This window comes from Muntiacus reevesi, chromosome 2 (assembly GCF_963930625.1).
Source record: "Muntiacus reevesi chromosome 2, mMunRee1.1, whole genome shotgun sequence".
Classification (NCBI taxonomy): domain Eukaryota; kingdom Metazoa; phylum Chordata; class Mammalia; order Artiodactyla; family Cervidae; genus Muntiacus; species Muntiacus reevesi.
In genome coordinates this window covers 234,812,524-234,826,897 of record NC_089250.1, presented here as the reverse complement: position 1 = coordinate 234,826,897, position 14,374 = coordinate 234,812,524, and the positions used below count along the sequence as shown (strand labels likewise).

The 14,374-nt window shown below is 40.7% G+C and overlaps 1 protein-coding gene across 2 annotated transcripts in view; it reads right to left on the bottom strand.

Annotated features, from left to right (window-relative positions):
- Window positions 1-7,476, bottom strand: part of RBL2 (RB transcriptional corepressor like 2) — a 43,702-nt gene extending 36,226 nt beyond the window's left edge. Inside the window, exons 1-3 of one of the 2 annotated variants that reach the window (XM_065925343.1) lie at window positions 7,123-7,476; window positions 4,511-4,641; window positions 1,354-1,554 (exon numbers count right to left, since the gene is read on the bottom strand). In XM_065925343.1, coding sequence (XP_065781415.1) covers window positions 1,354-1,554; window positions 4,511-4,641; window positions 7,123-7,362 — 572 coding nt within the window. In that variant the 5' untranslated portion in view covers window positions 7,363-7,476. The remainder of the gene's footprint in view (window positions 1-1,353; window positions 1,555-4,510; window positions 4,642-7,122) is intronic. The other variant, XM_065925342.1, reaches the window with a different exon arrangement.
- Window positions 7,477-14,374: the final 6,898 nt, after the last annotated feature.

Genomic DNA, 14,374 nt, shown 5'->3' with positions numbered 1-14,374 from the left:
AACCAGTCCATCCTAAAGGAGATCAGTCCTGGGTGTTCATTGGAAGGACTGATGCTGAAGCTGAAACTCCAATACTTTGGCCACCTCATGCGAAGAGCTGACTCATTTGAAAAGACCCTGATGCTGGGAAAGATTGAGGGCAGGAGGAGAAGGGGACAACAGAGGATGAGATGGTTGGATGGCATCACCGACTCAATGGACACGAGTTTGGGTGAACTCCAGGAGTTGGTGACGGACAGGGAGGCCTGCCATACTGTGGTTCATGGGGTCACAAAGAGTTGGACATGACTGAGCGACTGAACTGATAATATATATATTACATGTAATAACACATATCAAAGCAAATACAATCTGATATCATTTTCCGCAACACTTTAAGGAAAGAAGATACTCTATATTTTTCTATAAATGATCATATCACCTCATTCAGACTCAGAAACAAGCTTCTATCCAAACTTTACAATACTTCATTATAAACAGACAATTCCCCAAAACTGCAAGCAAACCAGACTGGCTGCTTCCACAGCAGTGGGGTCAACTATACAAAAACGTACATTGTTTTATTTTTTAAAGATGCTCACTTACTACAAACACCCATGACAATTTGGGAACATTTTTATATATTGAAAGAGGCACAAACGTTATTCATTCAATTATAGTAACTCCCTTTCCCCTACTTTTGTCAACATCTTTCTAGTTCTACTTCCACTTCTACTTTATGAAACAACTTTCCTGAGAAAAGTAGAGAATTTGTATCCCATAACTGCCCTTATCTGCCAGGAAAGATGGAAGACATTGAGCCAGAGTACATTTTCAGACTTTGCAGACACAGTCAGAAGTCATGACAGTTTCAAATCGATTACTCTTCCCCAACTGAATTTCTCTACTTTTCACTGGTTGTAAACATTCGAATACAAGGAGAAGCCTTTTCAGGGGAATTTACTCAGTTTTACATAAAAGTCGAATAAAGAGTTTATATGCAATATGTAGAAAATAATAGAAAAAAATCAATACAGTCAATAAAAGAAAATTAAGTAATCAAATTCTATACCCAAGGTGGCTAACTGGTGAGAGCACCTACAGTCCCGTTGCTGCATTGTTGGTTGCTTAAAGGAAAAGGAAAAGTTTATATGAACAAAGATTCCACACATTTGCAACATGAAAGAAGCTAAACTCTTCAGAGCTAACATAAAATGAAAAGCAAGAAATTATGATGAGAAAAAAAGACTACTTATGAAATCACATTGATTTCTTAGGACTAGCAAAATAAACTGAGGGATGTGGACCAAGGGATCAAAACTGTAGCACAGACAGAAGAGTGTGTATTCCTGCTTAACAAATATAAAAACATACCGCTGTTTCCTTCCTCTTTGTTGACGTGGCTGCTCCTCTTGAGGATATTTAAAAATGTCCTGAAAGATGGGTTCATATTTCTTAAAAATTACAGCAGAAACAGTGAAGTTTCTTTCTAATCTCTCAGTGCGTTCTCTGAAATGTGGAGGGAGATTGGCCATGTCTTCCCATTTCTTCATCTTGTTAAAAAATTCAATTAAGCTGATTGTAAAAATAAAAAGTTGGATTTTCATAATTAATACAAATATAGGTAAATAAAAGTAAATCAACATTAACTCATTATTACTTTTAGACAGTGATATAAAATCACAACTCATGACAGGCTTCGTCTCACAGGTCAGTTTATTTCTCTCATCTTCCAAATCTAACTTTCCTAATCTCTTTTTCTGAGATTAAGGTGTTTTTTTTTAAATTATGAAATACACATCAATACTATAAAATAAGTAAGTAACCAGAGAACAAAACCAAATTCATGTACCAACTGATTCAACGGATATTAACGTAGCACATAAATTTTGACATATTTGCTTCAGATGCTATAGAAACAGCCAACGTTCTCATTTGTACTCTTCCCCAATCCTACTTCCCACTCTTCTTCCCCAAAGATAACCATCATTCTATATCTGAGTCCTTCTCATCCAACTTTTATACTATGTGGTTATATATGTACCCAGTGAAAGGTCGGGTATGTTGAGGCATGCCCCGGGAAAAGTGCCGCAGACAAGTTCCGGAGGCTGGCTAAACTTCCGGGGACCGACCCCCCCCCCCCGGTCCGATCAGGAACCGACACAGAGCCCGTGGACACCCACCGCCGCTGTAGCCCGCGCTTTCTTCCTTATATGGAAGGACCTGGCCTGGGCGCCGGCCCGGGCTATAAAGCCTCTCCCCACCTCTCCTTCCTCGCAGACTCCCTTTGTCCCCTCGCTCACCCGCCCCTCCCCGGGAGATCTGCCCGAGAGCGCCCGCCCAATAAAGGCCTTCACCACCGGTCCTTAGAGGTGGCTCTTTCTTCCCGCGGCGTTTTCTAACACCCAGCAACAGTATCTTTTGTATGTCTGATTTTAAAGTTTTATATAAGTAGTATACTGTAAGTAGCATTCTATAACTTACTTTTCCATTCAACAATGGCTTTTTGTTTGGGGGCCTTGTCCTGCAACATGTGGGATTCTAGTTCCCTATCAAACTCACACCCCCTGCAGTGAGAGTGTGAAGTCTTAATCACTGAACCATCAGAGAATTCCCCATTCAGTAATGCTTATGAGATTAATGTTGATATGGATAGATCGAATTCATTCATTTTAATTGCTAAAACTATTCCTCCATATGAACTACTGTTTTTTTGCATTTACTTCCCAACCAATGGAAACGGAGCCTTCTAATTTTTCTCTGTAACAAAAAATGCTATAATGAACACATTTTTATACATGTATACTGGAATTTCTTTAAGAATTACCCCCAAGAAATAGAATTGCTGAGTCAGAGAATATGCATCTTCAACTTTACGGGCTGATGCCAAATTTCCCACTGGAGTGACTGTGCCAATTTATACTCTCTCTAATGTACATTAGCAATATAGAGTTCCTATTTCCCTGCATAATGATATTGTGTGTGCATGCTAAGTTGCTCCAGTCGACTGTGTTCGACTCTGTGTGACCCTAGACTATAGTCCGTTAGGCTCCTCTGTTTATGGAATACTCCAGGCAAGAATACTAGAGTGGGTTGCCATTCCCTTCTCCAGGGGATCTTCCCAACCCAAGGGATCGAACCCACGTCTCTCACCTCTCCTGCATTGGCAGGCAGGTACTTTAACCCTAGCGCTACCTGGGAAGCCTGAATAATGGTGTTATGAGATTCCAAATTTCCCCAATCTGATGAGAATGAAATAATAGCTAATTTTTACTTTGAGCTTCTTTGATTACTAGTGAGATTGAATATATTTGTTACATCTATTAGCTACTTGAGTTTAGGCTTCTGTGAAATCATATACTTTTCCCATTTTTTAGTAGCTATTTGTCAATTATTAACTATTGTTAGTGGTTCTTTATTTAATTCTGGATATTGACCATTGTTACACTGTAAATATCTTCTCCCAAACTGCTCTTTGCTTTTAATTCATTGAGTCCATTATGGCAGAAAAGTAAATAACCTGAAACCATAGTTAAGAAGTTAAAAACTGAGCTTTAAAAAAAAAAAAAAAAACTGAGCTTTTGAAATGGAAATAAAACTGAAGTCTGAGAAATTACTTGTGTTAAAGTATTAGATAAGTTTAGACTAGTAAAGTCTGTAATGATTATTCTATAATTTGACCTTTGCTTCTAAAATTCCTTATCTGTCATTTAACTAGATTACTCTGTCTCCACTTTGCTTCTTTGCAATGATTATACTTAGCACCTTCTTTAAGGTTTATAGCCAAGGTGTTCAATTTTTATCAACTGCCTCTTATTCTTAGGCCTAAATATAACTCAGGATGAAATTCAAGATTAATAAATAGACTACAGCTAAAAGATTACATTTCTTATTAATTACTTTAAAGTAAGTAATTTTTTTAAACCACTAGGTCCATTAAGTTTTGACAGTGGTATTTCCTCCAAAATGTCAAACATCCTTTTCCCACCAGCCTCTAATAAGCCATGAAAAAATTAACCCAAAGTGCCCAAATAATGAAACATAATCAATTCAATTACACAACAGACAGAAAAAGCAATTTCTGCCTCCTCCTTAAAACATTCTTTGGCCTTCTCTCTAACTGATTTTGTAACAGTGTTACTTATCCCCCAAATAGGAAACTGAGTATTTACACATTACTTATAGAAGATACCAGTCCTGTGCATGTAGTTGCAAGTTTAATACCATAAAATATTTACCTTTTCGATTTAGAGTATCTTTTTTAGCATTCTCCCAATAATTTCAAAATGGTAAGTCATAACCTTTAATAGTAAACTCCTCATTTAAGTGTCAAATACATTATAATTTAAATATTTTTCTCCAAAGAAATAAAATATAATGGGTTCTAACTTAGATGTGGCAAAGGAAAACCATGACCTAACTTCTAAATTTAGCATTCCATAGGCACAAAGGCTCAGAAAGTGAAAAAGAGAATTCTTACTGTCACTATGCTTTTATATTAGCCACACTTTAAAAACTCTAACATAGTTACCTCTGCTCTGAACATCTCAGGATTCGAGTTAAAGATACATAGTTTCCTTCAACTGTCCCTTTGCTTACTGTTGGCACAGATTTTCTGCAAGCCACATATAAGGCACATGCTAACCAATGAAGATCATTTCCCTGTAAAAAAAAAAAAGAAAGAAAGAAAGAAAATTGAGTTTGAGCTAATGAACTATACATATTTCAGCTGAAAAATTCTTGTGGGAAACTGCATTTTCAATGATGTTCCTGTCCCAAATGCTTTTATGACAGTCTTTCAAGGAGAAGTATAAGTTTGTTCTTTGACTTTGATCTGGCTCCACCAACAGCACAGATGAAAGTGATGCGATTTTCAAGATCATGAAAGGCAATAGGGATTCCACGTGGTTTTCTCTCTCTCAGAACATATACCTTAGAAGTCCAAACAAGGACAGAAAATACAAGAAGTCAAAAGATGAAAGTCTATAACCAGTATTCTATATTAAATATCAAATGAATTTTATTTTCCACTGTACACTTCCATGAGACTGACACCCCACATGATCTTACAGCATCCCTGACTACTAGTTCCACCAGAGCAGGGATTTTGATGTTTTTGAGCACTGCTTTACACACAGCACCTAGATAAGAGTGTCTGGCAAAGAACAGGTGATCAACAAGTATTTGGAAAATAAATAAATACTGATCCACTTATTGGGTAAACTGATCTAAGAATCTGAGATCAAAGTCTTTTTTTTTTTTTAAAAATGAGCATATTTTACACATATTTTAAAAAATAACAAACCATCTATTATTTGCCACTTGTTTATATAACCCTGGGCTTCATACGACTTAATCACTGTGAGTTAAGCATAAAAAGTGCAAAATTATGCTTTTTCTATTTAATTTACAAGGTTACCCTGAGGGTAAAATAAGAGCTTATTTGGAGGCACTTATGTCCATCACCAAAAGTAGTCCTTCTCTTTTGTCACAGGAACCACTAGGAAATAAATAACAGGGCCTATTCAGTCAGATCACCTAGGCATGTGAAAGAGCTTTGTGAATCCCGAAGCACTATCCATGAATGCTTTATGCTCCAGAAATTCCACATTACCTTACTTAACCTTCAGAACGGCTGTGTAAAGTAGGTACAAATATCTCAAGTGGACATATCACAAAACTGAGTTTGGAGTGGTTAAGTAAATTGCCCAAAGTCACCAAGTCCTGTCAGGTTCTAAAGCCAGTACTTTATTAGATTTTCCCCTCCTCTGCTGCTGCTAAGGCGCTTCAGTCGTGTCCGACTCTGTGCGACCCCATAGACGGCAGCCCACCAGGCTCCCCCATCCCTGGGATTCTCCAGGCAAGAACACTGGAGTGGGATGCCATTTCCTCCTCCAATGCATGAAAGTGAAAAGTGAAAGTGAAGTCGCTCAGTCGTGTCCGACTCTTAGCGACCCCATGGACTGCAGCCTACCAGGCTCCTCCGTCCATGGGATTTTCCAGGCAAGAATACTGGAGTGGGGTGCCATTGCCTTCTCCGTTCCCCTCCTCTAGATGTAACTAAATTAAAATTCTATTAATGCAAGAATTAAAAAAAAAAAAAAAAAAGAATAAACTTAGTGAGTGCCACACAGGCAAAAACACCGTATTACAGTTAAATAACACCTCGGTTAGGCCTTCCCATTCTGAGCCTATTTGCCCTACTCTTTCCACAAACTATTAAACAACTTAAGAAAATCATATGGCCCGCAGTTTAAATACCACTCACACGAGCAGTCAGACAGCAGATAAACAATACAGACTTCCGTGTCACTTCCCATTGGCCCGTAAAGGGGAGGTGCCTACAGAGTTGAGCCTCACTGGCTAGAATGGCCATTTTCCTCAATTGCAAGCCCCGTCCGAAGAAAGGGACAAAACATGTCTAGATGACAGCGACTCTTAAGAATCCTGTGCAGTGTCTGGGGTGACCAATAGGTCCTCAAGATCGCCGCAGTCCTGACTTCCTAGAGACAGATATGAGTCTATATCCAGGTAGGCAGAAAGCCCGTTTCATCCGCTCACGGGAAGATTCGTCTTTGTTTACAAATACACAAACACAGCCCGAAACGTAACGCATTTACTCAAATGGCAATGCCTGGACAAAGGCAATTAGGTACAGCTTGCAAAGAACTTAAGGAGAAGCCTGGAAATGCAGACGCTAAAATCGGGTTCATTACAGTGCTAGCGCAGGCAAGCCCCCCACCCCCATCCCTTTTGAGTACGGTCCTGACAACTGCACCTGTTCAGTCGGCCAACCAGATGGCTGTATTTTTGTAATCAGACCCCAACACGACCTCAGCCTCGAGGTGCTAGTTCAGGGCAAAGGCTGTTCCCCCTTCGGAACCGAAGAGGGAAGAGAACCGAGACAGAGTTCACTTTTAGGACCGCTAAGGGCTTTTCAAAAGCCAGGTTTCCAGGACGAAAGTGAGCAGAAAGGACTCCCTTCCCGCTCCAGGATGGGGGACCGGGAGAGCCGGGGCTGACCTGGGCAGGGGGGGGGTCCCCCCACGGGGCGCCCGAGCCGGAGAGAGAAGGGCCCCCATCCCCCGCGGCGGGGCGGGACCGCTAGGCCCCGCAAGCCGCTGGTCTCCTCCCCGGGCGCACCTCCAGCGTGTAGCTCTCGCTCATGCTCCGGTAGCTCTCCCAGGCCTCGGCCCGCGCCGCCTCGTCCATGTTCAGGCGGCTGCACAGCTCGTCAAACCGCTGCTGGGTCTGAGGGGCCGGCGACCGGGCCGGTTGCGCGGCATCCTCCGCCTCGCCATCGTCCTCCTCCTCCTCATCTGAGGCCGCCGCCGCCGGAGGGGGAGGCGGGGGCGGCGGCGATTGGTCGCCTCCCGACGGCATAGCGTACACCTGTGCGGCGGGTCCTCAGGTGAGCCAAGGGCCCGGGCCCGCAGCCATTCAAACCGCGAAGCGCCCGCCGGTCGGCCGCCCTCTCGGCAACTGCGCCGCCGTCAACGGCGCTGGACCTCACGTCGGTACCCGTAGTTCGGAGCACGGCCTGCTGGGAAATGTAGTCCAGGCCGGCGGCCCACAGGGATCAAAAATAATATGTTTTAAAAAGTCATCTCGCGTCCTCTCCCTTAGCGTGAAATAAAAGCGACTTATCTACATTTCAAGTACCTCTTCATCGGGAGACCCATTCAGCAGGGTTGTACTGAAGAGAAAGTATCTAAGAAACGTTGACACATGAAGGTTTAGTGTTCAAAGCGTCCTCAGAAATAATACTTATAACTTGCGTGTCCTAATCTGAAAAACCAAGGTAGTAGTAAGGGCCTGTCTGCCTAAGTTCAAATTTTGGCATCACTCTTACAAATTCTAGTTCTTTCCTATATTTCTTTTTTGTCCGAGCTGCAGTGGTTTGTGGTATATTATTTCCCCCAACAGGGATTCAACCAGCGCCCCTTTCAATGGAAGCAGAGTCCTAACGGGTGGACCGCCAGGGAATTCTCCTTTTCTATGTTTTAATTTTATGTGAGATTTTCAAATAATTATTTGATTTTTTTTTTAAAAGGAGTAATTCATTTATCCCCCATAGGGTGATTCGACATTTACCCCTAAGTGACATACTTGTTCTGTTCTCAGTTGCCCAGTTGTCTTTTTTTTTTTTTTTATAATTCAACCTTTATTTATAGTATCAATTACAGATCATCCACATTCAGATACATAGATGGCATTACATTTGATTACAGAAATTTAGATTAGATAATGAATGGATGGATCAAAATTTTCTTTTGAACTTTATCTGGAACATTATCTTGGCATCATCTTTCTCCCTGCCCACACACTTTGCATGATGTGTTTGTCCCACCATTATAAATTCATTGCTGTATTTGATATATTTTCTATAATATGAGTGCATAATAATCTCTATTTCCAACACTTAACATATTGCTTGGCCAGTAATGTTCGGTATGTGTTTATTAGGAGACTAAGCAAGTGAATTTTCCCCTGGTGGCTTACCTCTTAAAGACTGGCTTCCCTGGTGGCTCAGCTGAAAAAGAATCTGCCTGCAATGCGGGAGACCTGGGTTCAGTCCCTGGGTTGGGAAGATCCCCTGGAGAAGAGAAAGGCCACCCACTCCAGTATTCTGGCCCGGAGAATTCCACGGACTGTATAGTCCATGGGGTCACAAAGAGTCGGAAATGACTGAGTGACTTGCACTTGCACTTGTACTGAAGAGGCATTCAATAAAAGTTGAATATTGTTGATGAGATTGATAATATCATCCTTGAAAAGCTCTTGCCTCATCAATATTATTTAATCAAATAAATTAGATATTATTAACTTACTATTATTATTAACTTCCATATAAAATGAAAAACTTTTTTGAGATTCAACCAGATATTTTAAGGTCTTTTTCTTTTTCCTGATATATTTATATATCTACAATCCTTCATTTATTCACTTGCTTGTGAAAGTCTCTCGGTCGTGTCTGACTCTTTGTGGCCCAGTTGTCTTAAACTTCATTTTTCTTTGTTTTCTCTTTTCAAATCTATATGACTCACTTTATTTCCAGTCCTCTTTGGTTTATAAAGGGGTATAATATTAACAAGTAGGAGCATTATTTTGTGACAAAAGTTTGTCTAGTCAAAGCTATGGTTTTTCCAGTAGTCATGTATGGATTTGAGAGTCGGACCATAAAGAAAGCTGAGCGCCAAAGAATTGATGCTTTTGAACTGTGGTGTTGGAGAAGACTCTTGAGAGTCTGTTGGACTGCAAGGAGATCAAACCAGTCAATCCTAAAGAAAATCAACTCTGAATTTTCATTGGAAGGACCGATGTTGAAGATGAAGCTCCCATACTTTGGCCATCTGATGGGTAGGGCTGACTCATTGGAAATGATCCTGTTATTGGGAAAGATTGAAGGCAGGAGAAGAAGGGGATGACAGAGGATGAGATGGTTGGATGGCATCACTGACTCGATGGACATGAGTTTGAGTAAGCTCCAGGAGTTGGTAATGGACAGGGAAGCCTGGCGTGCTGCAGTGTATGGGTTCGCAAAGACTCAGACATGACTGAGTGACTGAACTGAACTGATAGTATAAAATGTTTCCGTGCTCCAGGAGCCCAAGGCACTGCTGTTTTGCTATAAGGTCACTTTTCTCTCTCTTCATTTGACCCTTTGAACACAGCCACCATACTGCAAGGAAGCCCAGGTCACTTAGGGTAGCCTATTGTCAAAGATAGATAAAGCCAGACATCAGTGAAAGGGATGAAAACATTTTATTCCATCACTCCTGACTGTAGGGGAAAGAGCCAGGCTCAGTGGAAAGGACTAGGGGTTTAAAGGGAAAATGAAAGAGGAGAGGTGGGGGAAGAGAGACGAGCTCAAGCAGAACCATTAAGAGGGTTAATGAGTGTAAATATAATTAGGGCGGCTGGGTCTGCTAGCTGTCAATTTGTTGAAGGTAGAATTGTATCCTCTCACACACACTGGGAACAGAGACTCTGTCCTTCCTGAGGACTACATTTCAAAGGAATGGCTTTCAGGTCTCTAAGAAAGACACTCTTGATTTGTAGATGATACAGTCAGCCCTCGGTAAATATAGGTTGTGCATTGGTGGATTCAGCCAACTGTGGATCAAAAAATATTTTTTAAAAAAATTCCCAGGAAGGGGTGGGAGAGATGATCAAGAGGAAGGAGATATATGTATACTTAGAGCTGATTCATTTTGTATGGCAAGGACCAACACAATACTGTAAAGCAGTTATCCTTCAATTAAAAATAAATTTTAAAATATTTCCAGAAATTTCCAAAAAGCAAAACCTGAGTTTGCCACACACCCTAGCAACTATTTACACAGCATTTACACTGTATTTAAAACTAATTGCAAAGCAGTCTATTGAGTGGGGCTTCCCTGGTGGCTCAGATGGTAAAGAATCTGCCCGCAATGCAGGAGATCTGGGTTTGATCCCTGCTTTGGGAAGATCCCCTGGAGAAGGGAATGGCAACCCACTCCAGTATTCTTGCCTGGAGAATTCCATGGCCAGAGGAAGCTGGCAGGCTACAGTCCATGGACTCGCAAAGAGTCAGACACGACTGAACCACTAACACTTTCAATTTCTTTACATTGTGCCAGGTATTGTAAGTGACCTAGAGATGATTTAAAGTTTACAAGAGGATGTGCTTAGCTTGTATGGAAATACTACGATGTTTTATATGACTTCGACGCCAGCAGATAATGTATCTGTAGGGTTCCTGGAACCAATGCCCTGCAGATACCAAGGAATGACTGTACATCTCAGAAGGGCAGAGGAAGGTATCACAATTGTAAGCCCTATTTAGTAAATGCTGTAGGAAGGGGACAGTTGGGGCTTTTCATCAGATGTTAGCAAGAACAATCTTTAAATTCTGGCACACTGAGCTTTCTGAGGCAGGCATTTTAAAAGGAACTGGAGTCATCCTGGGACACAACCTTATGCTGCTAGAAGCCGTGAAGAGTTTGGGCATCTCTTAGAGCAAGGGTTTGGACAGCAGTTCTGCTGTTTTCCCCTTGCCCATAGGACCTGAGTTCCCTGGTCCCTCAGCCATGCTGAATGAGCCCGTTGGAAGCAGATCCTTCAGCCTCTGGTCAAGCTGTCCTGGCTGGTGCTCTATGGAGCAGAGATGAACCTTCCCCGCTGATCCCTGCCAAACAGCAGATCTGTGGACCAAAATAATAATAATGATTATGATTATTATTGTTTCAAATCATAAAGTTTTTGGGTAGCTTGTTATACAGCAACAACCAACCAAACACCTGTTAAGTGTAAGACATGGATCTATCAATTATCATGAAAGAAAAGAAATCACTTAATAATGAACTTTTTTCTTGGTCAATTTTTTATGCCACCACTACTCTCACCAGTAGATTAAAAATTTTAACTTTGAAAAGCTAAACTTATTTAATAATTGACATTAACATTCCTTCCAGAAAAAAAGAACTAGGCACTTAAGTCAGAGGCACTTTTGATGATGGCGATTAACTGACTTGGACATGGTTGACATTAGACTTCTAGACTAGGGTTACAAAACTTTTATTTCCCTTACTTCCTTCTCCTCCTAGAGCTTTTTGTGGCCATCTTAAAAATCAATCTGACCACCTCTTTCCCCTGTTTAACTGGTTTCCTGCTGATCGTAGAAATCAACGTCCTGCTTCACAGCCTACAGATTCCTTCTCATCTCCCTCTGTGTCCTCATTGAAAATTGCTCCCCCAGGCTTCCTTCACCTCTTCAGTCTCTCCTTTCCATTAGTTAGGTATCAACTTCAATGTCAGTTTCTTGGATTTCCTTATTAAATATTCTCATGACACTTACTATAATCATAGTGAATTATTTACATGTTAATGTTTCATGTTTGTTTCCTGGTTATGTGTTAACTGCAATCACAGTAGCAACCGTGTCTGTTTAGTTCTGTTCTGTACCACAGGGTCTAATATGATTCTGGGCATCTAAATGACTCACCAAACTATTTCATTAATAAATGACTGATTATGATAATCAAGATATAGCTGCTTCTTATTGGAGCCTCAGATTTTGTGCAGGTAAAATCCTTACTCTTGTTATGATCTGATAGTCCAAAAAAATGTCAAAGACCATAAAGGGCACTTATCTAAAAATAAAGTTTACCTTTTATTGTTGTTCAGTTGCTAAGTCATGTCCCACTCTTGGTGACCCCATGAACTGCAGCATGGCAGGCTTCCCTGTCCTTCACCATCTCCTGGAGTTTGCTCAAACTCATGTCCATTGAGTTGGTAATGCTATCTACCCATCTCATCCTCTGCTGCCCCGTTCCCCTCCTGCCCTCAATTTTTCCCAACATAAGGGTCTTTTTCAACGAGTAAGTTCTTCACATCAGTTGGCCAAAGTATTGGAGCTTCAGCTTCAGCATTTAATTGAAGTTTTTGAAGTAACTGAAGGATTAATAATAAAAATTAGTCCTTCCAATGAATATTCAGGGTTGATTTTCTTTAGGATTGACTGATTTGTTCTCCTTGCTGTCCAAGGGACTCTCAAAAGTCTTCTCCAGCACCACAATTTGAAAGCATCAATTCTTCAGTACTCTGCCTTCTTTATAGTCCAGCTCTGAAATCCATACATGACTACTGGAAAAACCATAGCTTTGACTATATGGACCTTTGTTGGCATAGTGATGTCTCTGCTTCTTAATACACTGTCTTAAGTTTGTAATAGCTTTTCTTCCAAGGAGCAAGTGTCTTTTAATTTCATGTTTGTAGTCACAGTCCATGGTGATTTTGGAGCCCCAGTAAATAAAAACTGACACTGTTCCCATTTTCTTCCTTTCTAGTTACCATGAAGTGATGTGACCAGATGCCATGATTTTAGTTTTTTGAATGTTGAATTTTAAGCCAGCTTTTTCACTCTCCACTTTAACCTTCATCAAGAGGCTCTTTAGTTCTTCTTCACTTTCTGCCATAAGGGTGGTCTCATCTGCCTATCTGAAGTTGTTGATATTTCTCCTGGAAATCTTGATTCTAGCTTGTGCTTTATCCAACCCGCCGTTTTGCCTGACGTACTCTGCACATAAGTTAAATAAGCAGGGTGACAACATACAGTCTTGATGTACTCCTTTCCTGATTTAGAACCAGTCCATTGTCCCATGTCCGGTTCTAACTTTTGCTTCTTGACTTGCATACACATTTCTCAGGAGGTAGGTCAGTTATTTCCATCTCTTGAAGAATTTTCCACAGTTTGTGGTGATCCACATAGTCAAAGGCTTTGGTATAGTCAATAAAGCAGAAGTAGATGTTTTCCTGTTTCTGTGATTCAATGGATTTTGGCAACTTGATCTCTGGTTCCTCTGCCTTTTCTAAATCCAGCTTGAACATCTGGAAGTTCTCTGTTCACATACTGTTGAAGCCTGGCTTGGAGAATTTTGAGCATCACTTTGCAAGCATGTGAGATGAGTGCAATTGTGTGGTTTGAGCATTCTTTGGCATTGCCTTTCTTTGGGACTGGAATTAAAACTGACCTTTTGCAGTCCTATGGCTACTGCTGAGTTTTCCAAATTTGATGGCATATTGAGTGCAGCACTTTCACAGCATCATCTTTTAGGATTTGAAATAGCTTAGCTGGAATTCTGTCACCTCCACTAGCTTTGTTTTTAGTGGTGTTTCCTAAGGCCCACTTGACTTTGGACTCTAGGATGTCTGGCTCTAGGTAAGTGATCACACCATCATAGTTATCTGGGTCATGAAGATCTTTTTTGTATAGTTCTTCTGTGTATTCTTGCTACCTTCTCTTAATATCTTCTGCTTCTGTTAGGTCCATATCATTTCTATCCTTTATTATGCCCATCTTTGCATAAAATGTTCCCTTGGTATCTTTAAGTTTCTTGAAGAGATCTTTAGCCTTTCCCGTTCTATTGTTATCCTCTGTTTCTTTGCATTGATCACTGAGGAAGGCTATCTTATCTCTCCTTGCTATTCTTCTTTGGAACTCTGCATCCAAATGGATCTATCTTTCCTTTTCTCCTTTGCCTTTTGCTTCTCTTCTTTTCTCAGCTATTGTAAGACCTCCTCAGACAACCATTTTGCCTTTTTGCATTTCTTTTTCTTCACATGATGTACTCTGCATTTAAATTAAATAAGCAGGGTAACAGTATGCAGCATTGATGTCCTCCTTTCCCAATTTGGAACCAGTCCATTGTTCTATGTCCAGTTCTAACTGTTGTTTCTTGACCTGCATACAAGCTTCTCAGGAGACAGGTAAGGTGGTCTGGTATTCCCATCTCTTCAAGAATTTTCCACAGTTTGTTGTGATCCACACAGTCAAAGGATTTAGCATAGTCAATGAAGCAGATTTTTTTTTTTTTAATTCTTTTGCTTTTTCTATGATCCAGTGTATGTTGGC